This window comes from Phycodurus eques, chromosome 5 (assembly GCF_024500275.1).
Source record: "Phycodurus eques isolate BA_2022a chromosome 5, UOR_Pequ_1.1, whole genome shotgun sequence".
NCBI lineage: Eukaryota > Metazoa > Chordata > Actinopteri > Syngnathiformes > Syngnathidae > Phycodurus > Phycodurus eques.
Window position 1 is genome coordinate 21913680 of NC_084529.1, and position 25439 is coordinate 21939118.

The 25439-nt window shown below is 40.9% G+C and overlaps 1 protein-coding gene across 2 annotated transcripts in view; it reads right to left on the reverse strand.

Moving 5' to 3' along the window:
• Positions 1-5905: 5905 nt before the first annotated feature.
• met (MET proto-oncogene, receptor tyrosine kinase) overlaps positions 5906-25439 on the reverse strand; it is a 76185-nt gene continuing 56651 nt past the window's right edge. The window contains exons 14-22 of one of the 2 annotated variants that reach the window (XM_061678079.1): positions 22874-23027; positions 21848-21982; positions 17786-18040; positions 17209-17289; positions 13365-13546; positions 11788-11897; positions 10890-11055; positions 10354-10490; positions 5906-7573 (exon numbers count right to left, since the gene is read on the reverse strand). In XM_061678079.1, coding sequence (XP_061534063.1) covers positions 7291-7573; positions 10354-10490; positions 10890-11055; positions 11788-11897; positions 13365-13546; positions 17209-17289; positions 17786-18040; positions 21848-21982; positions 22874-23027 — 1503 coding nt within the window. In that variant the 3' untranslated portion in view covers positions 5906-7290. The other variant, XM_061678080.1, reaches the window with a different exon arrangement.

The window sequence follows — 25439 nt, forward strand, 5'->3', positions numbered from 1 at the left end:
TTCGTCATGCCGTATTTAGCCACTAGATGGGGAGGTAAGACAGGATTTAGGACGTTTACAGTATTTCTCAATTGCTAAAACACAAAACTCTATTGTCTGAACCAAATGCTCCAGTGCCCTGAACCCACTTATAGAACCCTTAACCCTTTTGGTAAACCCTTAAGCACTTTTCACCTAGTCAGACACAACTTGCAAATATACTTTCATCCACTAAAACACTTATTTTTGCACTCCGATGCACTTGTCTTGCATAATGGTAAGCGCAAGTAAGTATACAATACGATACAGTACAATAAGATACAATGTGGCACCGAGCTATACGATATAACGATGCAACATGATACTAACAACATATGATATGATAAGATACGGTACGAGATGACACTATGCTGTGCGAAAAGAGGTTATACAGTGATACTAGACGATGGAATACAACATACTGCAGTGAGGTGAGGAGCTTCATGTAATGCTTTGCCACCACCTTGTGGCATTTGCATGCCAAGGAACTGTGTCGGAGTGAGTTGAGGAGCTTCGTGTAGTGCTTTGCTGCCATCTCGTGGCATCCTGGTACCACGTAACTATGTTGAAGTGTGGTGCGGAGCTTCATGGAGCGCTCTTTTGGCAATTATAAACCGTGTGGTGCCAATTACGCGGCCGAGCTCGGTCCCCATCCCCGCAAATAGCGCAGTGGGCCTTCACACTTTACGATATGATACGATCCAATACCCCGTGAAACAACATTATACAGTACAATGCAATACTGTGGATTTCAGTGCGGGACAATGAACAAGATGTGACACTGTGCGATACAATTCACTCTTCTGGCAATTGTGCCTCGTATCCTATTGTATTGCACAGTGTCGTATTGGGTCACACACTGTGGAATTGCACAGTACAGCGTTGTATCTTAATATCTAATTGTATGATATTGGAGCGGTTGGGTGGAGTTTGCTTTCGGGCACCCTCCACATGCCACACAAGTTCCCCGGCAACCGAGCTGGGGATTTGGAATGACGAAGCACGCCGGCGGAGGTGTTCCAGCGGCCCCAAACTTCCAAATATCCCGCGGTGTACGGCGAAGTGACTCAAAGCAGCATTGAGGCCTTGTGAAAGGGGACCACTGTGACTCAGCGTCAGCCTCTGCTGAGTCATGACGCCGTTCCCGCCTGGCCAATCATCACCTCGAGGGAATATCAAAGAAGTGTGAGGATGAAAGACCAGAATGTAACTTCTTTTGTCTCCCAAAAATGTCCTCTTGGCAGCACATGTGAGCGTAAGGAGGCGGAGACAAACCTGATAGTGTTGAGACTGCTACACCGGTTCAGCAAAAAGTCCGTTTATTAAAAGGTGAGTAAGACGCTCCCAATGTGAAAGCTTGATGCGTAAGCAAGATGACAGATCTGATTTCTACTGAGCTCACCATCTTCTTGGCCTTGGTCAGTTTTCCAAGAAGCTAGCAGACGGAAAAAGCGCTACAGACCTCGTCAGGATCCGTCATTAGCGGCCGGTCAGGCAACTGCGTTCCTAAAGTGCAGACAAAAGGCAAATACCCGACACGACCTTTGTCCGCCAGCTACGTCCAGTATCTAACTGAAAATCAGGAGGGTTCTTGCAGTTGACAATATGATGATTATTATTCACACGGCATGATATGACAAAATACAATATGATATGGTTTGGTCCGTCGTAGTACGATATAATGAAATATGATACGGTGCAATTTTTTATACAAGACCAGATAACATGACGCAACACTGTATGGTGTGGGACAATGTGATATGATGGGATAAAATATGAAACAATACAATACGATACCATGCAAAACAGTTTGGTGCTGTATGATACATTGCAATATATGATAAGATGCCGTTGGAAATCGTGTGCAGAAATGCAGTAATTAATCGATTAATTAACAACTAATCGATTATCATATTAATTGACAACTATTTTGCTAACCGATTCATAGTTGATGTCCTTTTCTGACTTAAAATTGTCAAAATCCTTGGAATTTCAGCCTCGCAACAGTAAATATTCTCAGATTTCTGTAGTCCTTAAAGAAAGCAGATAATATTTGTGTTTAATTAAAAGAAGATATTTTAAAACATCGGCTTTTATTTTGGAAAACAACGATGAACATTTTTGCCTATTTTCTGACAGACGTTATGGACAAAACCAGTAACGCAAATCATAATCCATTTATGTTCGTGGGTTTTCTGCACTGTCAATTTGCAATGTCCTTTGACAAGACAAAGAGTAGTGCCCAGCTTCACTGTGTCTGTCTGCGTGTCTCACTTTTGACAAGATATGAGAAGTTATGAGTAGATATGAAAAGTTATGAGAAGATACGAGAAGTTGCGAGATGATATGAGCTCTCGGCAGCAGTCTGCCTCTGACTGCACTCCCGTGGAATTCCTGGCTGCGTGTGCCCAAACTCCCTGTCCTTTTTACACTTTGGGATGAGTGATGGTGGAATTATTCAGGTGTGGAAAATCAGATAGGGCCCGCGTGAGGAATGTGAGCTGACCTTATGAGAAGAGCTGCTCAATTGCATCCACCAGGAAAAAAAAACAAGAAAAAAAGAAACAACAATCAAAAAAACAACCTCAGTTGCTGAAGTGCGAATGACTGGCACACAAATAACATTGTGGTGACCCACAAGAGGGAGACGTTCACTAGGGACGCGTATCTTCAGGAGAAGGGCAAGAGATGAAAGGGTCAAAGGGAGTTGGCTTCAAAGGGAGTGGTTAGCTTTTTGATGTGAAAAGAAAAGTCGAAGGATACACTCCATTTGGCTTCTTTTTTTTTTTTTTTTTTTTTTTTTTTTTGGGGGGAGGGGGGGCACTTTATTCCAGGTTTTATGGTGATCACCACGGAACGTTAAAGCCCAATAAATAAAGCATTCCCTGTACATGCACAGCCTGTCAGCATGGTGTGTGTGTGTGTGTGTGTGTGTGTTACCAGCCGGTGCCATCCGCCTCCCTGCTTTCTCTCATGCCAAAGCCCATTAACAGCTTAGAATGGGTGCACGTTGACTCAGTAGGTCAGAATGTTACTTGACATTCTTTTGGTGGCTTTATCTCACGATAACACACAAACACACACACACACACAGTGCGAATGAGCGTGCGTGTCGTGTGTGCATGTCTGAAATTGATTTATTAGGGACTCACTTTTCATCAAGTCCAGCAAGTGTGCTTTGTTCCACCGGCTTCCATTGGGTTGAGAGAACGTTCTATACGGTCCACTTAATCAGCCACTTTATTAGGTACACAGGGTACCTCCTGCTGCATTCCAGGAACATGAAAAGTGGGAAATTTCCAGCCTTTGGCCAGGAAAAAAGGGTTTCGAAACAGCGCATCAAATTCCTTACTTGGAGCAAATCGATACACACCATATTAAACTATCTTTTTGCACAGTATTATATCACAACAATTCGATAAAAGACCCAACATTATCTGGCTATTGTACTATATCATATTGTACCATATTATATTAAAACCCTATCATATTATAGCGTACCGTACCATATTCCATCACATTGTACCATACCGTATCGTACTGTACTACATTGTACCATAATGCACTTACAGTACTACTGTATATCGTATTATACAAACATATCCAACTGATATATTTTATCATATCGTATCATCATACTTAACTGTATTGTATGGTACGTATCATATTTGATCATGTTTTTGTAGTAAAGCAGAACATAATGCATCGTATCATATTCATATTTGAACGTATATTTTTGTGCCATATAACGTCGACAGCCATGTTTTTTAATTTACATTTGAACTGAGCTTTTTTTACGCACCTCATAAGCTTCTAGTGGGAATTCCCAGATTTCCCAGAAATCATGAATGCACCATGGTTGGTGCACCACCTTTTCCCTGCCATTTAGTGGTCCCACCATGTTGTTTGGAATACACTTAAACTGATCTTGATCGGTTTGGACCGCATAAACGGCAAGCGGGATTCACAGATTTCCCATTTGGCAGGCTCCCTCCCCTCCTACGTATAAGCACACACTATTGTTTTCTTTGCAGATACGAACACGTACACGTGTAGGCGAGTGTGGCACATACCTCCGTTATTGATCTTCTTCTTCTGGGGTGGGCGTGTCCGTTAAGATCATTTGACACGGCTGTAAAGAAGGAGTTTAGCGTTTAGCTAACGGCTTGGTGTCACAGTGTCAACAACACTCGGATGACATCCTCCGCTCTGTTGTCATCGCTTATTGTGACTAAAAGCCTCCATAAAAGGGCTTTATCTTCTCAACTTCATCTGCAAACTGTTCTAAGTGGAACACGATTGATTTTGAATGGTGTCCAACAGGATGTTTGCTCTCGCTGTGCTCAAAGATCACAGTGGTGGGCTGCATGCTCATCGGTCCATCTTCTAACAGCTTGCTAATGAAATGGAGGGAGTTTGCGCAGTTCAATGTTCAAAATGGATACCTTTAAAACAATCTCCAGGACAAGTGTCGTCTTTGAGGGCCGCCTCGAAATGGGTAAAATGAGATTAAAATGGCTGCTTCAAAATAAAATGGAAGGTTCCATGAGTGTTTTTGAGCCTTGCTTCTTGGGAATTGTTTTGTGGGTCTAAGGATGATACAGTAGACATGCCTCCCAAATGTCTTGTTGCTGAGTGAAACCAGTTTTGGGGGCTAAATTGTCAAAAACAATTCCAGAGCTTGGGACCAATCAACAACTTTTTCTTTGAAAGACACCTGACTCCTAAAATGGTTGCTTCACAGCAGTCTTCCAGGGGGTTTTGGGACATGGCGTCTTGAAACCTTTTTGTGAGTCTACTCATGGTAGGCATGCCTACCAAATTTCATGTTGCCAAGTCAAACTGGCTTCGGGGGCTGAATTTTCAGAATTTCCATCCATGGAAATAAACTTCAAATGTCCACTTGAAACCAGAATGGCGTACAGGTACTTCCTGTGCATTATCGGACATACAGTGGATATAAAAAATATACAAAATGCCAGGTGTTTATTGTATAAAATGAGACCAAGATAAATCATTAAAAAAATGTATCCACCATTTATGTGATCTATAACCTGTACAACGCAATTGGACTTTTTTTATTCAATCTTTTCGAGAGGGTAAGTAAAAATATAGTGAGATAATGTGGTTGGAATCCATGGAAATGTCTGCTTAAAAACAATATAGCAAACCTGCCGAGTCTTTTCTGGCATACACCTTTTAAGGCTTGTTTTGTTGGTCTACTTGTTAATAGACATGCCCACCAAATTTCATGTTTGCAAGTTGAACTTGCTTCAGGGGCTGAATTTTCAAAAATGTCATCACATACATAAAAACATGTATCAGTCAACAACCGAAGACCCTCAAAGCCACGGTCACGGCTCACATAGATCAAACGGGGGATGGGTGCGGCGATGGCAGTAGGGGCCTGCGGGGTCATTAGTGGAGAGAGGGCATCTGTGGTCAGAGGTTATCATCAGTCAATTGGAAGAGAAGGATCCTTATGTGAGCACAACAGCACAAATTTGAGGCCCAACAACCACTTTGATGTTTGTTTCAAGACCCCCACACCTGTGTGATTGTCAGTGTATGATTGTATATGTCCATCAGGCCTGGAGCTGTTGAAAAGAATGACAGCAGCCATAATTCAAATCCGTGTAATTACACAAGAGTGCGGTACAGGTGTGTTCATGCAAGATGTTCAATTAGAGCAAGCAAAGCATGCACAGAGGAAACTGGTGCGGATTTATTTTTTTTAACATCACATAAGAAGATGAACATGTACCTCCAGGCTTGTTTTGACTCTCTCTCTCTCTCTCACACACACACACACACACGCACACACACACGTACACACACGAGACACAGTCTGCGTTTTTTTTCACAATGAAAGTGGCTAACGTCAGGCTAAACTCGACGTGTTTTTATTTACAACATGGCAGTGAGTTCGTCGTCACTGTGTCGCCGCTACAAATATTAAACAGACATTTTCTTCTCAGAGCAAACATTCAGTCTGTCGATGACAACAACAAATTTTTTTTACAATTTACAATTATTGTGGAAATTCTGTGCGTAATTGTCATTTCTGGCCAATCTGGGATGTTTTGAAGGGTGCTGTGTGACTTTGCAGCATCAATGATTATTTTGATGATGACCAAAGACATGCAGTGCCTCGACTCAAAATCTGCCACCGTGACGCACCCACATGCTACGACGAAATATCAAATGTTTTGCAATTATGCATTGTCCATCTGTCTAGTGTATGTGCTTCACATTTAGTAGCAATGAAACAAAGTCTCGAGAAAGAGTTTGTCTTTGTAGGACCCTTTGAAATGGCTAAAATGAGCCTCAAATGGCTGGCTTCCTGTGTCGTTTTGGGCACGGCTTCTTTTGAATTTTTGTGTGTCTACTCATGATAGACATGCCTACAAAATTTCATTTTGCTGAGTAAAACTGCATTTTTTTTTTGTGGCAGGATAATAATAAAATAAATGTGTTGGGACCCCTGGAAGTGGCCAGAATGAGCCTAAAAATGTCTGCTTCAAAACAAAATGGCGGACTTCCTGTGTCTCTTTGGGCAAGGCCTCTTCAGTCTTTTTTTTTTTGTCCGTCTACTCATTCACAATATACATGCCTACCAAATTTCATGTGGCTAAGTCAGCGGTTCCCAACCAGTATGCCAGGCCACATTAGTGTGCCGTGGGAAATTATAAAATTTCGAATAATTTCTCCAAAAATGATTTATTTCCAAGAAATAATGTATCTTTATTCATCTATTTATGCCAGTGAGGCATATTGACAGACAGAACAAAGAAATGCTCTTCTAATAGACGGCAGGAAGTACATACAGTAAGTGACTCTGGCTTTAGGGTCAGAATTTTCAAAACATTCCAGGTGGTGCTACCAAACCAAATTGGCAGACTTCCTGCACATTTTCCAGGCACAGCTTCGAGACCTTTTTGTGGGTCTACTTGTGATAGACGTGCCTCTCAAATTCCATGTTGCTGGCTCCAGAGGCTGAATTTCTGAAAAAGCCACAACTGTCCAAAAAGTCACGATGAGATGAACCATTGATGTTTGTCTATTTTTTGTTGCGGAGCTGCAACATTTTTTTTCCATAGAGCATAATTCACATTAACAAGAAGGGAACAACACTCCTCCGTAAAGGTTCCCGACTTCCTCCCAAAAACGTCCGGGAAGTCAGTAACTTTAGACCATCAACAATCTATGTACATTAAGAGCTTGTCCTCTGTCCAGTGTTGGGACACACAGTAGTTCTTACCCTCGTAATCCTCAGGCGCAACAGTCCCGCTCGGGGTGGCAAAACAAGAGCGGGTGGGACGTCAGGGGAGTGGAGGCGGGGGGTTCAGATGAGGAGGACGAGGACGCCGGGTCGGTGGTGGCGAGCAGGTACGGGTAAGGGCTCATCTTGTCGATGTTGACGTAGGTGGTGTTGAGCAGGACGTAGTGTTCGCCGCTGAAGCTGGAGAAGATGGCGGCGATGCTGGACACCAAGTCAGAGAAGGACGGACGATGCTCCGGCTTCGGGTGCCAACACTCCACCATCACGGTGTAGCTGCAAGGAGGAAGGCAGGACGCAGGAAAAAGATGGTCAGTGTGAAAGGGTCTATAGTCACATAAGAGGGGAAAATTGGGATTTTGGATGTTTGGGCTGTCCACGAATCATTACGGTTGTTTTTGATGGACTCCTGGAAATAAGCAAAATGAGCCTACAATGACCGCTTTCAACCCAAATGGCAAACTTCCTGTGTATTTTCGGCCATGGCTTCCTGAGACTTTTTTGTGGGTCTACTCATGATAGTCTACTAAACTTTGAGCTTGCCAAGTGAAACAGGCTTTGGGGTCTGGATTAAAAAAGAAAAATACCTGGGGTTTGGAAAACGGTTGGAAAACGTTTCATACCGGGACAAACTTTACTTTTTTACATTTTTTTTTAAAGGGCTGGGACCACTGGCGCCCTTTTACATTGTCTGGAAATATCAGACCAAGGATTTGGGGTTTTGGGATTATTACCGTTAGAGACAATTTTGAAAAAAAGGTCATACCAGGATGAATCAAGATCATGCAAAATAACAGATGATCCGGATTTTCATTTTATTTTAGCGGTCCATGGGTCATTTCGATGGAAATAACTTGAATGAAAGGTCATACTGGAACACATTTTACTTATACCATGACATTTTCAGGAATGGGCTTTCCTGCATCCTTCTACGACATTGGGAAGCATCTGATCCAGGATTTTGAGTGTTTCGGCCCTCTACGGATCAAAATGACATGGTCATACCAGGTAAATTTTACTGCCACATTTTTAGGGGAGGGCTTTCCAAACGTACCACTTTCATCCCTGTACAATATTGGGAAGTATACTACTTGGGATTTTAGGTGTTTCAGTCCTCGGATGGTGGCACGGTGGCCGACTGGTTAGAGCGTCTGCCACGCAGTTCTGAGGACCCGGGTTCAATCCCCGTCCCCGCCTGTGTGGAGTTTGCATGTTCTCCCTGTGCCTGCGTGGGTTTTCTCCGGGCACTCCGGTTTCCTCCCACATCCCAAAAAACATGCATAAATTGGAGACTCTAAATTGCCCGTAGGTGCGCATGTGAGTGCGAATGGTTGTTTGTTTGTATGTGCCCTGCGATTGGCTGGCAACCAGTTCAGGGTGTACCCCGCCTCCTGCCCGATGACAGCTGGGATAGGCTCCAGCACGCCCGCGACCCTAGTGAGGAGAAACGGCTCAGACAATGGATGGACAGTCCTCGGATTAGTATGGAAGGGGAGGTCCTAGAGGAATTTATTCAACATCCATCACAATTTCAGGGGTGGGATTTCCAATGGTACCACCTTACTCTTTCAATGACATCGGCAAGTATCCAACCTGGGATTGTTAGTGAACATTGACTCATGATTAATTTGACTAATATGAGGCCAATACACATCAAATACTTGGCCACGTAAGTTACCTGAAATAGTTAAAGTGCAAAAAAAAATAAAGTGTTTCAATCAGATTTCGCCTCAAAGTGTTGAGACACGCTGTCCGTCAAAGCAGGACGGGAGCAGAAAATGGTCACCTTTGACAGAGAAGGCGTGATACATTGCTGAAAATCTGCTGTTGGCTTTGACAATTTGCCTGATTGACGGGCCTTCCCGATGAGGGCGGCTGGAATGCCGCCGCAATGGGCGCTAAGCAACGAGTCAAGATAAGGAAACACAAAGAGGAAAAGAAGTCTGGCATTCGATTTCCAGGAGCAGAGGCAGTAAAAAAAAAAAAAAAAAGGAAAAAAGAAAGGTTGGCTTTGGCCTGCAGCTGTCACGTCGTGTTAGGCTCATGTCGAGTGTTTTTGCTTGTCTGCTTTCCTCTCTCTCACGCTCACAAAACAGCACTGAAACACTGTTCACCACATGCTTTATTTGCTTTGAGAGTATTTCAATAGTTCACAAGTAGCAAGGTCAAAAATTTTATTTACATAAAACACATCGTGTTGCACCTTAAATTAAAGATCCTGATGAGAGCCTGCCAGATCCATATTTATCTTGTTGATTATACCTTGTATGATTACACAATAACCAGAATGGTTTTTTTAACTTAAAAACTTTAACATGAATTGTTTTCAACGTTCATGTATTTTTTTTTTAGCCTTTTTTAAACTATTATTTTACTTTTTCATAACATTTTTATACACTGTCATGCATGATTTTTCTTTTAAGTTTCACAACATATAAAAAAATCAAAACAATTATTTTAACTTTTCATTTAAAAAAGAAATTAATGCAGTTAATTTTTTTTTTATTATAATATTTTTATTAAAAAAATACTTTTCAACCCTTTTATTTTTTTTATTTTCATGCACTACATTTCTTTTAACTTTTCATTTTAGGGAAACTCTCATACATAGATTTTTTTTAAATGAATGTTTCATTTACTTCTTGTTTTCTAAAAATATTTTTGTCATGGCTCTGTTTTTCCCCTCAACTTTTACAGATATTTTATTTAACTTTTAAAAACTTTTTAAATCAGTTTGTATGAATTAAAAAAACAAACGCTTTTATTATTTTCTTTGTCGTTTTTTTGCAATATATTCTTGGGCACGTCCCGACATGCAGTAGTTCTGTGAATGTTTTAAAACAAAAAAAATTAATTAAAAATGATTCAAACCTTTTCTGTTTTTTTCACAAACTTTCATGCATTATTATTTTAAAAATTTTCCAAAAGTAAAAACTCGTTGCTATCACCTCGTCTGATGAAACAAAGTACAAAAAGAAAGAAAAAAAAAAAGAGAATTTTTGCGTATTTCAATGTGACGTAAGCAGTGCGCAAGTGGTGTGCGAGATGACACTTACAGGGAGTCGGGGCAGAACTCGGGCTGCAGCAAGCGGCGCCCTTGCAGGAGGAAGACGGTTATGTCGAAGGAGTTGACGTCGGAGTAGGGCGGCGCCCCGCGGGTCATCAGCTCCCATAGCAAAACGCCAAACGACCACTGAAGATTAAACGCAAACAAGTGTCAGTAAACATGAAAGTCATACATTGTTCATTACAGTGGTACCTTAACTTAGGAGTTGAATTTGTTCCGCGACCAAGCTTGTAACTCGATTGACTCAAATGTCAAATACATTTTCACAATTGCAATGAACTGAAATGTCATTATTCCGCTCCAACCCCTCCCAAAAAGAAGAACTGTTTCTGTTTTTAATAAGGAAAATAAGTGTCTGCAAACGGCTGAAAGTGGCTCTCCGTTGACATTGCAGTACCTAAACTCAGTACCGGTAAATTGCTACATTTTTCATTCATACTGTAACTTCACCAAGCAGCGGGTCATAACCGGAAAACTCGTAAGTTGAGGCACTCCTCTATGAATTTGATGTTTTTTTTCTGGTACCACGTCGGACTTGGCGGTGAACTTGTGCGTCTGCAGGCTCTCCAGCGCCATCCACTTGACGGGCAGCTTGACGCCGCTCTTGTTGTGGACGCTGTAGTACTCTTTGTCGTAGACGTCGCGCGCCAACCCGAAGTCAGCCACCTTCACCGTGTAGCTCTCGTCCAGCCTGTCACCACAAAAACAAAAACAAATCAACGTCACATTCTCCTTCTTCCAGGAATCAGTCAGTAAGGGCCATTTGCGGCGTGCTCTTTCAAATCATATTTAATCATTATTATCAAAGTTAGGATGGACTTAAACTTGGCTTATATTATATTTACTCTTTACTTCAAACAAGAATTTACATTATCGAGATTCTAATAATATTTGTTGTATTATCTTTTTCCCCTCTAAAATTGCTTAATTAAAATGTATTGATTTAATTATGATATTTTAAAACACATCTCACTAAATATTGTTTATTTATTGCAAAAAATATAAAAATGTGCGGCACGGTGAGAGACTGGTTAGAGCGTCTGCCTCACAGTTCTGAGCACCGGGGTTCGATCTCCGGCCCCGCCTGTGTGGAGTTTGCATGTTCTCCCCGTGCCTGCGTGGGTTTTCTCCGGGCACTCCGGTTTCCTCCCACATCTCAAAAACATGCATGCTAGGTTAATTGAAGTCTCTAAATTGCCCCTAGGTGTGAATGTGAGTGCGAATGGTTGTTTGTTTCTGTGTGCCCTGCGATTGGCTGGCAACCAGTTCTGGGTGTACCCCGCCTCCTGCCCGATGACAGCTGGGATAGGCTCCAGCACTCCCGTGACCCTTGTGAGGATAAGCGGCTCAGAAAATGGATGGATGGATATAAAAATGTCACAGTAAACGCTTTGGTGGATGTTGGATGAGTCTGTGGACTCACATGCAGTTCCTGGCCGCCAAGTCTCTGTGGACAAATTTCTTGCTGGCCAGATACTCCATCCCTCGGGCCACCTGGAGCCCGAAACCCATCAGGTCCTTCACCGTCGGGTTCTGCCAGACAACAACAGACCAATCAGTGACAACGCACGAGGAGTAGTCATCACGTCACTTGTATTTTAATACACAGTGGTGCCAGTGACCCGACTTACAAGTTTTTCGAGATACAAGTTGTCGTTGAACCAATTTTTATTTAACTTGTGAGCAAAACTTTTTGACACAACACAGTATGGTGGCTGTGAACTCAACTTACTTCACAACAATTTCTTTCTTTTCTTATTCTTTCTTCTTTATCCTCCGCAAAAAAACAACCAATATGACTGCAGCTTACTGAGCAGTTGTGACCATCTCCATATATACAGTATCTATATCTGTAATGTACTGCCCCAAGGTGGCCAAGGCGCACACACAAGAAGGTCTGTTGTCTGTTGTCGTAATAGAGCGGCTCCAACTACCGGAGACAAATTCCTTGTATGTTTTTTGGACATACTTGGCAAAATAAAGATTATTTTTTATTCTGATTCTGAAGGAGCAGCACACTGTCCATTGCAAAAAATGTGGCAAAAACTGTTTAATTCTATTGAATTATATTATTGCTGTATGTTTTCATAAAGTACAATATTATAGTGTGCTATTTTTCCTATTAAAAACACATTGCAACTTTTTTTTTTGAGGGGGGGGGGGGGGGGGAGGAGGGACTGGACTGGATAAATGGCATTTCCATTCATTTCAATGGTGAAGGATGATTTGAGATACAAGGGTTTTGAGTTACGAGAGCAGTCATGGAATAAACTCTTATCTCAAGGCACCACTGTAATACAGTAATCCCGCGCGATATCGCAGTTCACCTACTGCAGTTCCTTAATTTTCTGTTAAACATAATTTTTTTGTGTTGAAGTACACTGACGTGTTTAAAAAATGTGTTTTAAAAGGTTTAAAAGTGTTTATTAAAGTGTTTGGGAGAGGCTTTTTAAGGATTACAGCAGGAGTGTCAAACCCATTTTTGCCATGGGCCACATTGTAGTTATGAATTCCCTCGGAGGGCCGCTATGACTGTGAACCCATATAAATGAAAGATTACCTCATATACTGTAATTCCATACAGTATACACAACACATTGATGAATAACCAGTTTTGAAATCAGAAGCCTATAAAAACATGTTTTTCGACTATTCCATTTCTTTTCAAAATGGAATTGGTAACAAAAAAATGCTTGCAAATATCTCAATGGTATTACACCAGAACACAATGAGCAATTTTGATTTGCTTTCGCGGGCCACATAAAATGATGTGGCAGGCCGGATCTGGCCCCCGGGCCACCAGTTTGACACCTGTGGCGAAGAGAAATAAAAAATGTTTTTTATATTTATATCGCTGATTTTCACCTAAGTCCTGCAATGAACAGGATCACTACTTGATTTTGAAGAACAACAAAATGCATGTAAATACTAAGCTAGCCAGAGAGGGCGCATGCTCAATGCCTCAATTTGAGGCCGGAAAAACCCTGCTGTTTGTCTTACGTGTCCCTCATCACGGATGAAGTTGCGCAGGTCTCCGTGTTTCATGTAGGGCAGAACCATGAGCGGCGAGCCCTCGGGCGGCAGGCAGATGCCCAGCAGCGACAGCACGTTGGCGTGGCTGAAATCCTTCATGATGATGCCCTCCTTCAGGAACTGGGTCACCTCTTCCAAGTCCGTGATGCCTTTGGGTGGGGTGAAAGAAGTTACGTGAAGGGTGCCTCTGGAAGCAGGTCAGTCCGTCTGCGTCAAATGATGACCCAGGAAATACAACCCTCCCCCACCCTGATTCCAAATTTCCATTTGCCGATTGGTAAAAGTCAGGGTCAGGCTGACATACATTTACAACCCAAATTCTAATATTTGTCCCATAAAATTGTATTAATAATATTTGTCCCATAAAATTGTATCTATTCCCTTCATTTTGTAGCATTTCTCTTAGCCGTGCGGCACGGTGGCCGACTGGTTAGAGCGTCAGCCTCACAGTTCTGAGGACCCGGGTTCAATCCCCGGTCCCGCCTGTGTGGAGTTTGCATGTTCTCCCCGTGCCTGTGTGGGTTTTCTCCGGGCACTCCGGTTTCCTCCCACATCCCAAAAACATGCATTAATTGGAGACTCTAAATTGCCCGTAGGTGTGAATGTGAGTGCGAATTGTTGTTTGTTTGTATGTGCCCTGTGATTGGCTGGCAACCAGTTCAGAGTGTACCCCGCCTCCTGCCCGATGACAGCTGGGATAGGCTCCAGCATGCCCGCGACCCTAGTGAGGAGAAGGGGCTCAGAAAATGGATGGATGGATGGATTTCTCTTAGCCGTGCTGTTCCCAGTATGTGTACGTGTATGTTAGATTTGTTTGGTTTGTGTGTCCCAATGATCCTAGGAGGTAAGTTGTCTGGGGCTTTATGCCCCTGGCAGGGTCACCCATGACAAACAGGTCCTAGGTGAGAGACCAGACAAAGCACGGCTCCAAATACCCCTATGATGATTGCCAACAGAGGAAAACGTTTTCCCTTGCCCTGACGCGGGTCACCGGGGCCACCCTCTGGAGCCAGGCCTGGAGCTGGGGTTCGAAGGTGAGCGCCTGGTGGCCGGGCCTGCACCCGTGGGGCCCGGCCGGGCACAGCCCGAAAGGGTAACGTGGGTCCCCCTTCCCATGGGCCCACAACCTGTCGGAAGGGCCATAGGGGTCGGGTGCATTGTGAGCTGAGCGGTGACCGAAGGCAGGGACCTTGGCGATCCGATCCCCGGCTACAGAAGCTGGCTCTAGGGACGTGGAACGTCACCTCTCTGGTAGGGAAGGAGCCCAAGCTGGTGTGCGAGGCCGAGAAGTTCCGACTAGATATAGTCGGACTCGCCTCCACATGACGTCAAAATGAGTCTGTGACCTGGTGTAAGTTTTCCAACTCAAATCGATTTTGCAGGATCTTTGTATGAAAGTGTGACATCGGAATTACATTTATGGACTTGAGGTCCTGTGTGCCCTTTCGCTGGTTGTCATAGCGACGGGAAGAAGCCTCCACGTGGAACAAAAGGCAACAAAGAGACGAGGAATCAAAAGGTTGAGATCCCAGGGGATGAGACCTCATCCCATTTTGTGCCCTCACTCTCGTCTTTAGTTGATTAAAATCCTCACCAGGCCACGCAAATTCATCACTTTTAGCCCACTACCATTAAAGAAAAGAAATACAGTGATGCTCCTGTAACGTGATTGTGATGTCATACTGTATTTGATTGGAAATGTTTCGCTAGGATGGCAACGGAATGTCTGTTACTATGTCTGCTTAGTCATTATATGTTATTATATAAATATAAAATACATTAATATTAACAAAAGGAATAATAATAAGAACATTAAAAATAACAGATAACATTACACTACTTTAAAAAGTCCAAAACTACAAAAAGTACAAATGTTTTAAACAATAAAACATGATCAAAACAGGTTACAAAACGCGGGCCCTGCAGGTTGAGGGGGTGGGGCGGGCGTCTGGCTCTCCTGGGTGTGTGTGTGTGTGTGTGGGGGGAGGGGGGGGGGGGGTGGCATTGGCATTGGGCATTGGGTCTCTGCGACCCCCACCGGGTGGCCAGTTGTCGGGGCGCCGGTGGACCGCCCTGGGTCCCTCGGTGTGGGACGTGTCCCGTCCACCGGGCTGCTCTCGGGTGGACCCCTGGGCCTCATGCTGCCCCTCGATTGACTGGGTGGGGTCCTCAGCCTCCTATTTAATGTTTCATTGTTGTCGATAATGTAATGACTTACTTTTCTCATCCTGTTTACAATTAGTGCTTTGTCTTTTGTCTTTGTTTCTCTCTCCCCTCTAGAAACGTTGTTCTGTTCAACTGATCGACTCTGATTCTCAATAAACTTCAATTATAATACTAAGAAACCACAGCGTAAGCTTAAAAACTCCACTGTGACACAGTAAAACTGTTCCGGCGTAAAAGGGATACAGATGTTCCATTCTGCTTGACCTAACAGCCGAACAGGACAAAAAAAAAAAAAAAACATGTTACAAAAAAGTTCCCTAAAAAATAATGCCCCCCCCCCCCGTTGCGCACTCCCAGAAAATTGTAAAATAGGTTTTAAAACTAATAAAATATTGAAAAAATTACATATTTATAAATACATTTTAAAAAATAGTTAAAAAAGGTAAATAATGCATGAAAGTTTAACATGAGTAAACAAATACATAACTAAACTATACTATTTACTATTAGTTTTATAAAGTCCAACAAATGGAAAATGTGAATATATTTGTTTTCAATAAAGGATTTTAACCAGTATAGAATATTTTTTATTTTATTGTCTTTTTTAAATTCTAATTCAAATGTCTTAGGAAATCATTAAAAACGTATTAATTAATTAATTAATTAACTGATGTACCACATTATATTAATATTATATATTATATTATATATTATATTAAGAAATATAATATATAAAAATAAAAATAGATAATAAAACATTATTTTACAAAAATTAATTAAATAATTAAATGTTTTCCAAATACATTTTTTAAAATTCCCCAACAATTATTTGTGGAAGTTAAAATAATAACAAATAAAAATGATAAATGTTTTGAAAGGTTAAACAAATAATACATGAATGTTTTTAGAAAGGCAATTAATAAAAAAAGATGAATAAAAAAAGAAAATTACTAATATATAAAATGTTTTAAAAGGTAAAAAATGAAAGAAAAAAAGACAATTAATTAATCATTTAAAATAGTTTAAAAACAAAAAAATAATTTAAATAATTTCTTAAGAGTAAAGAAATTATTATATGTGGAGGTAGAAAAATTACAATGTATTTAAAAATTCTACAAAAATGAATGAAATATTTAAAAAAATGAATTAGAATTAATGAATCATTTAAAACAGTTACAAATCTTAAATATATATTTTTAAAGTAAAATAATTAATTATGTGGAGGTAGAAAAATTAGGAAACAAAAACATTTTCTTTAAAGTTAACTAGCTTGTGAAAGAACAAAAAAAAGAAAAAGAAACATTTGAATCAAAAGAATTAAATTTCTAAAGTAAAAAAATAAGATTATGCTGAAAGTTTAATAAAGAAAAAAGTTTAAGTTTAAGAAAACTAAGGAAACAAAAAAAGTTTTTAAAAGTTAAACAAATAGCTTGAGAACGTTTAAAACGAAAAATTTTAATCAAAAGAATTTAATTCATAAAGTAAATAAATTGGGTTAGGCTGAAAGTTTAATAAAGAAAAAAATATGAACATGGAAAATCCATATGAAGTTTTAAAACATTTAAACATTTGTGAAAACATTAGAAAAAATACAATTTGAAAAAAATTATACTGCACAGTGTATAAAGGTGAAGAAGGAACTTACGGTTCAGAGACTTGATGGCGCAGTGTTGGTTCTGACCGTTCGGCTCTAGCAAGGTTCCGTGGAAGACGCATCCAAAGTGACCTGCCGGAACACATCATATTTCATACACTTAAGGAAACCATACTTACCTTACATTGAATGTCTACACAACTCTAGTGTAGCATATTTATATTATATTTCATGTTTATACACCTCCAAACACAGAATGGAATTAATTGTGACTGTGAAAGTGTAACTCAACACCAGGCTTTATTCATTAACACCCCCCCTCAATGAATTATAGCTGAAGTTTGCGGGCACGGAAGTTCTCAGGGGGGCGGCGGTGGGAATGAAATGAGCGCGACGTTCCCCTATCACGCCGTCGCAGATGGTCGGGGGTGTCGGGTTGCGAGCGCCGCAGGAATTAGTCGCGGTGAAACCATGGCGAAAACTTGGAGGCTCCTTTTCCTTCACGGGGTAATCTTAAAGCTAAAAGGGGCGGGCCCCGGGTGTGTTGGGTATGAATTTGAGCCATAGACGTCTTTGTTATGTCAGAGTGCTGTGGTTCTGTTTCTGCTCACAAATAACTACTACTCACCTCTCCCGATGACTTGGTTGAGGTGCAGCAGGAGTCTGTCCCGGGCGATCACCACATGCTGGACCTCGCTCAGCAGGTCCGGATGCAGACTGGTCAGGTCGATGTGGACCGGCGCCATCAGCAGCGGCGACACCAGCTCGCTTTCCATCCCAAACCCGCGGGCCAGGGCCCCCATTCGGGGAGATAGCGGCTCCCGGCCGGACCCGTACAGGATGGGGGCTGCCCGGCACGTCTCGGGTCGCTCTGTGTTCTGGTCTATGTGAGGGCAACAAACAAAAAAAAATGCAGGAATGAGTCACCGCTATTATCGCAGTTATTTATGATAAACGCCACCTTGCACAATAAAAAGGACTGGATATAATCCATTAAGTGAAAAAATGTCATCGCAATGGCTTCTTTCGCCACCTATCCATCCATCCATCCATTTTCTGAGCCGCTTCTCCTCACTAGGGTCGCGGGCGTGCTGCAGCCTATCCCAGCTATCATCGGGCAGGAGGCGGGGTACAACCTGAACTGGTTGCCAGCCAATCGCAGGCCACATACAAACAAACAACCATTCGCACTCACATTCACGGGCAATTTAGAGTCTTCAATTCATGCATGTTTTTGGGATGTGGGAGGAAATCGGAGTGCCCGGAGAAAACACACGCAGGCACGGGGAGAACATGCAAACTCCATACAGGCGGGGCTGGGGATTGAACCCGGGTCCTCAGAACTGTGAGGCTGACGCTCTAACCAGTCGGCCACCGTGCCGCCCCTTTCGCCACCTACTACAATAGAAATCAACAGAACTACTAAAACTATTCCACTGTCAACATTGATGACTTCAAAAATCCAATGTTCCTAGCTCCTCGCTCCTTAAAACGTTGAACGCGACCCGGAAGTTGTTGTCACGCCGCCATATTAAGGACTGCCTCGAGTGTCTTAAACGTACATGTAGGAGCGAGGATCTAGCATCGAGGAGCCTCCATGGGCTGTTTTCATCATTCCTTCATTTTTGGAGGTTGAATATACATATTTTGCTGAGTGTCTGTTGTATTTGGGGCCGTATATATTACTAAAATGATTGAATTACACTGGCTCACATAAGCAACATATCAACACTACATATATTTAAGAGTCACTCCAAAAATGAGCTGCGTGCAGGAGGGTGGGTTGGAGGTGTCGGAGAACAGGACGGGTTTGGGATTGAACAATCATGATCGTCTTTGCATCTGCAAAGTTGTAAAGGGTAACTGTAATGTCAATAATGTAATTTAATGTAATCCCACTTAATGTATGAAGCATAACGTGACCTTTTGTCGTGATAGTAATAATTTGGCCATTCAGACGGTTCATTTGTGACACGTCAATGACATGACGTCATCTTTAGGAGATGTCTTCATGAAATGATGGCATCGATGAACGATTGCCTTATTTCTCCCAAACATTCCTACCTCCTCCTGCATTGCTCGTCTGTCAATATCCTGGCTCCTCAATGGAATTTCTGGTGGGAGGAGCTAGCATTTAAACAGAAGAGCTAGGACCTACAAAGTTCTAAATATAGAAATGAGAAGCACCCAATATTGCTGCCTCGAAGCTGCGCCGGGAGCCCCAAAAAAAATTATTTTTTTAAAAATAAAATAGTTGCGCCTGCAACCATTTTTGCACCGCCAGAAACCATGCTTCACGTAAAAAATGTTTGCAGACGGACGCAGTGTTGGGTGAATGATAAACTTTGCAAAAAAATAACAAAGGAGCATTTTTAAGTGATTTTTAAGAGACTGTTCGATGCGTAATGTACATATAACATGATAAGTATGAGTGAACTGAATGATAGTTAGCGTTTATTGACATAAAATGGTCATTGCTAGCGCACTACTGCTAATCGCGATTGCTAACGTTTAGCATTTAACATTTTGTACACCAAATTTATACTATACACTCACTACCAACATATGGAGTTTAAGGAGTGAAAGCCATCCCTCGTAAATGAGAATAAAATGCACGTTAGTAGTAAAAAAAAATATTATATATATTATATATATAGATATATAATATATATATTATTATTATTATATATAATATATTATTCAATTATTCAATCAGTAATCAATAGGAGAATCGATTCTAAAAGATATATAATAATAATAATAATATATAATAGTGACAGCCCGACATTTAGCTACACGGAAGGGTGAGAGATATTTGAGACGCGTTGAAGCAGGTCTGGATGATGTCATATTTGTGTGAGGGGGTCTCTGTTGTGTTCATCAGTCCTGAGGGGGTGCGCGTGGTTGGGCTATTAGCTAATAAACTAAAGTCTTGTTCCTGCACACCAGGTAGACTGATGAGATCATTGTAGTCCTCAGGGGCAGGGGAGAGTTGTTGCTTGATTGTTGATTTCACGCCGAAAAAGATAACGTGCCAACTGGCAGTAGCTGGAGTCCATTTTGGGTCATTTTTAAAAATTAAAATGTTCGTTTTTGTGTTAAAGGGTACGTATAATGCCATTTTCCTTGATGCAAGTTAGACTGTCTGTGGAAATTGCTAGTGATGTAATGCAGGCGGTGTGTAACGGGATGTTCGCAATACGGAAGCAGGTTGTGAATTTTTGACACTTGAAACTCAGTAGCTACTAGTGGTTGAACAATTACAAATTTGTTTGTAGTCGACTATAATTTGATGAGAGTTGATGACGTCCGTGATATTTTTTCATCACAGTACAGCGATCCCCAACCTTTTTTGCACCACAGACCTGTTTCACGGAAAGATGTATTTTATTGGACTGGCATAGAAACAGATAAGAACAAATGATTGAAAAAACAACTCACGACTCCGCTAATTGTAGTTGCTGCCAGTCTCATCTTGGGTTCCAAAGCGAGGACTTTCGAGTCCCCGTCTGTTACCGTCACCGGACTATAACGCTCTGTGGAGGAGCGAGGTGTCCAACCAACAAGACAATACAGTCTTCATATGTCTGCGTGGGTCCAAGAGAATGAAAATAAAGTGGCTATGGATGAGAATGGCGGTTTTTGCTAGCTTCAGCTACTACAATCGCCTCTAGTCAAAGGATTCATACTGGCAGAGGCGTGAAGTAAAACCCCATCTACATCACCAAATATAATGTCTACTGTAATAATGCAGAGACAACAACAGTGTGTTAACAAAAACTTTATTCATCATCAAAGATGTTTTCTGCAATGCACACCAACATCGAATATCGTGTTGTAAGACAGTACATTGTAGGCAGGCAAAAAAACAAAAACAAATTCAGCACTTGCTGTTTCTATTTCACTTTAGCTTTTATTGTATTTGAGGACAGAGTTGCTGCCAGTCTCATTTTTGGTAAAACATTTCCAGTCGCTTGTAGCATCTATACGACGACTGTATAAACTGAGGTCAGTGTTTTCAGTATCAAGCGACTCAAGTGTCACGATGTTGGTGTGTGTTGTGGCAAACAACTTCTAGGATGAATCGAGTTCTTGTTAGCACACAATTGTTGTTTATACATTATTGGACATAACATTTTGGCAACAAAGATGGAATTTCACTGCCGCACTGCCCTCGTTCCTCGCCGCCAGTCCCGAGATATCGCTGGTATCACTATTTTAAGAGTAGCCTCCTTTCTCATCCACCACCAGTTTATTTTTGTACTCTCGGAACGGTGCAGGTATATGAAAACTGTCGGCCGGACATTTTGCTGCTTTACAGAGCCTCATAATACGGCAATGGCAGCCGACGAGTGAGTCAAATCTCTTCTGTCAATTGGATTTTTTTATATTTGAAGGACTACTTTTGACTTGTATTGAGTCATAACAATCTAAAGTAACAGTACCCTTACTTGAATACGATTTGTGGCTAACCTATCCACCTCTGGTGACTGGCGATTAGTCGAAGCATAAAAGGTTGATGCGCAATAGTAAAGTGGACTTGGTTTAACCCCAAGTAGCTTTCACCCTTTGTGTCGAAAGCAATTGTTTTTGGTTTGGTGATCGTGTACATGTGACTGACACATCCAGAAGAGCAATAGGAAAGGCGTCTGAGAGGCACAGCAGCTGTTAGCAGGAAGCGTCTACGTACCGTCCAGCAGCGTACTTCTATAGTCCACAGACTCGTGAGACACCATTTCGTTAGTGGGACTGACACCCCTGGCGCTAGCAAGCCTGTCCAGATGCTGGATGTCACCGCGGCCGTCGTACCACACCTCAGACAGATCTACAGGAAGGAGGTTTGGGGAGGGGCATCAAGACGGGAAGCAGGACGGGAGGAAAAGAAGCCAGACAGCCAGGAACGATGGAGAAAAAAGAGCAGACTTTTAAGACCCACAACACACACCCAGTACGCGAAAAGTATTTTTGTGTTACATTCAAATCTAAGCAAGCAGGGCGCAATCTATCGCTATCTGCCGTTGATGGAAGTTTGAGAAAAACTGCATACAGGAAGTGACGTGTGAGAATTCTCATCAAATTCTTGTGGAAATATGATGAGAAATCCAGAAAGAGGAATTCATTTTCACTTTTTTGGACATTAAACTGCTCAACAACAACTTGGCCATTGAAGGAGGAGTTCAGAACATTAAGAGACAGATTTGCTCATTAACAAATATATATTTAAAGAAAAAAACAATTGTATAGTTTTCAGTTCTACTACATTTAAAAAAGGTATTCCAATTATTCCGATCTACATGACATCGGCATAGAAGCAGAAGTTATGAACATCCAGAGATAGATTTTCCCATTTGATTTCACAACTAATGGAGTATAAAATAGCTTATCTTATCTTTGCTTAGTTTACCTTATTTTATGTTAGCATGGTTTACCATAATCCCCTTTTTCCTACCCCCCGATGCAAGTGGACTGTAGCATCAAAAAAATGAAAATAATTTCCCCTTTCTGCATTTTTATTCGGCTTTGCGCCAGAATTTAATGATGGTGATAGGAGCTTTTTTTCCCCACACAAGCTGGCAGTTGGCCACCATTTTTGCAATGCTCGTTAGCATCACCTACAGGAAAGTAGAAAAAAGTTATTTTCATATTATATTAGCTGCTAAATTAGCATGGAGAAATCCACCACTATGAGGCCTTGGTGAAGGTACCAGTGACTCACCGTCAATGCGCTTGTTCCTGCGCCACATGAGCAGCGTAGCGAGCATCAGCAGGAGCAGGGTGACCAGCACACAACCCACCACCAGACCCGTGTAGTCTTGTTCCTGCGCCAACGTCACCTTGCCCAGGTGACGGATGGAGTCGGCCTGTCGCCACTGGAACACATCAACAGAGCGTCATAAAACCCGGTGTGTGTTTGTGCATCTGCGTGTACAGCACCAAAAAAGTGATGAAATCATATATTTTTATATTTAACTAAACAAAAGCAACAAATTCCATTTTATTGTGATTGCATGCTTCATGTATTTTTGAATATAAAAACAATTCAAAAGTGATGAAAGTCATATTTTAATTCTAAAAATATGAAGAAAAAAATACATTTTAAAATTGACATTTTAATAAAAATGAAAACATTCAATGAATAGAAATTACGCATTATACCTCATTGCGACTGAATGGTTCATAACTTGTTTTTTTACATTTAAATACCAAAAATTAGATGAAAGATCTAAATTAATATTAAAAAAATGAACTAAAATACTACAAATTAATTCAATTTTTGTTGTGATTGAATCGTTCATATATTTTTGTATTCTGAAAAAAAGTCAACATAATGAAAAATAAAAACTTTATACATTGTATTCTTTTAAAAATATGAGTAACAAAATAAATATAAATATGATTTTTCGAAAAGAAAACATTAAATGAACAGAAATAAATTCCACCTCATTGTGATTACATGGTTTATATATATATATTTTTTTACATTTAAAAACAAAAAAATTATAATTAGAAGGAAGGTTGATATATATATTTTAAATTGTTATTAAAAATAAACATAAATAATAATAAATTCCACCATAGTGCGATTGAATGGTTCATATATCGTGTACATATTTTTAAAAAATGTATTAAAAAAGAAAGGTTCATGTATTGTATTAAAAATATGAAAAAAACTACAATAAAAACGAATTCTATGGTTCATTATAAGAAAAACTGACATACAGCATTGCTTTAAAAAAAATACAAATAATACATTTTAAAAATGCGAATATACAGTAGTCCACCTTGGTGTGACTGAATGGTTCATACGGACCACTTTTATTCAAGGGCTACTAAGGTTTGATCCCCTTGAGCCTTTTAGCCATATATATACAGATTATTTTTACACACATATGCACGCACGCACGCACACACAAACACACACACAGTTATCTGAGGTCAGATTACATCAGTGATATTGCCTCTGCTTTTATTAAGTTTAGTGGATATCAGGTTACCAATTTGACTTCAGATATGGGTGTGTGTGTCTGTGTGCGTGCAGGTGTGTGCGCCTGTGCAAGTGTGCGGACATAGCTAAAGGATATTAGCCTGGAGAAAAATAATGGTCCTCTGATAGCATCGGCTGGTAGCACTTCCTGTTTGAAGTCTACTTTTGTTAGCTTGGTGCTAACTGTACACTTTATGTAACGTCATATTATTACGCTCAATAGCAACATGGGGAATGTAAGCAGGAGTTCAGAAGATTCAGAGATATTCGCCCACCCAATTTAATATATTTAAAAACAAAATCTATTAAAAAGGCTACTTTTAAAAAAAAAAATTCTTGAGCAACTAATTATTTAAAATAAAAATTTCAAATCTATCTTTGAATGTTACTAACACCTGCTAGGAACTATTTTCAATTATATGCAATTATATGCAATTGTATGCCAAAATTTCCATCAACTCGGCATTACCGCCACCAACAGGACCGGAGGGTAATACGACACTGTGATTTTAGGTAGAATTTTACTGACGCCATTATTGTTACCCAGTAATGGGTATCTAATGAATTACCATTCCAAAACGTTACAACACGGATTAGTTTAAGGTAGAGTACGATTTTATGCTGAGCCAATCAGTGAGTTGAATTAGGTGGGTGTTGTTGTTACGAACCTAAATGTGCCGCAAACATTCAACAGGGGAACTAGACGCAGTACTGGTGAGTTCGGAGTGGTCTGTCAAGGTAAAAATGACGTTTTCAGGATGGAAACTACAGGCACTACTTCAACGCCTTTGATGTAAAAGGCAAGAATGTACATGTAAGGTGTACATTATGTCCCAGAGAAACACATTTGTCCACGTCTGTTGTGAGTAACTCTAATCTCATGAAACATCTCTCAACGGCACACGCCACTACATGCATCTCCTGTTGAAACCAGATGGAAATACACCATATGAAAAAACATCCATCCATCCATTTTCCAAGCCGCTTATCCTCACTAGGGTCGCGGGCGTGCTGGAGCCTATCCCAGCTATCTTCGGACAGGAGGCGGGGTACACCCTGAACTGGTTGCCAACCAATCGCAGTATGAAAAAACAAATACCCTTTTTTCTCACTGTCTGACATGAAACCAGACTACATTTTTCCTGTTTTAGGTCAATTAGGAATACCAAAATTATTTCTATTTGCTATATACCAGAATAATGAGAGAAGGATTTATTGTTAAGTTTACATACAGTGTAACTGCATGACTTGGGTCAAACGTTTTGGATATCCTTCCACAAGCGTCTCACAATAGTTG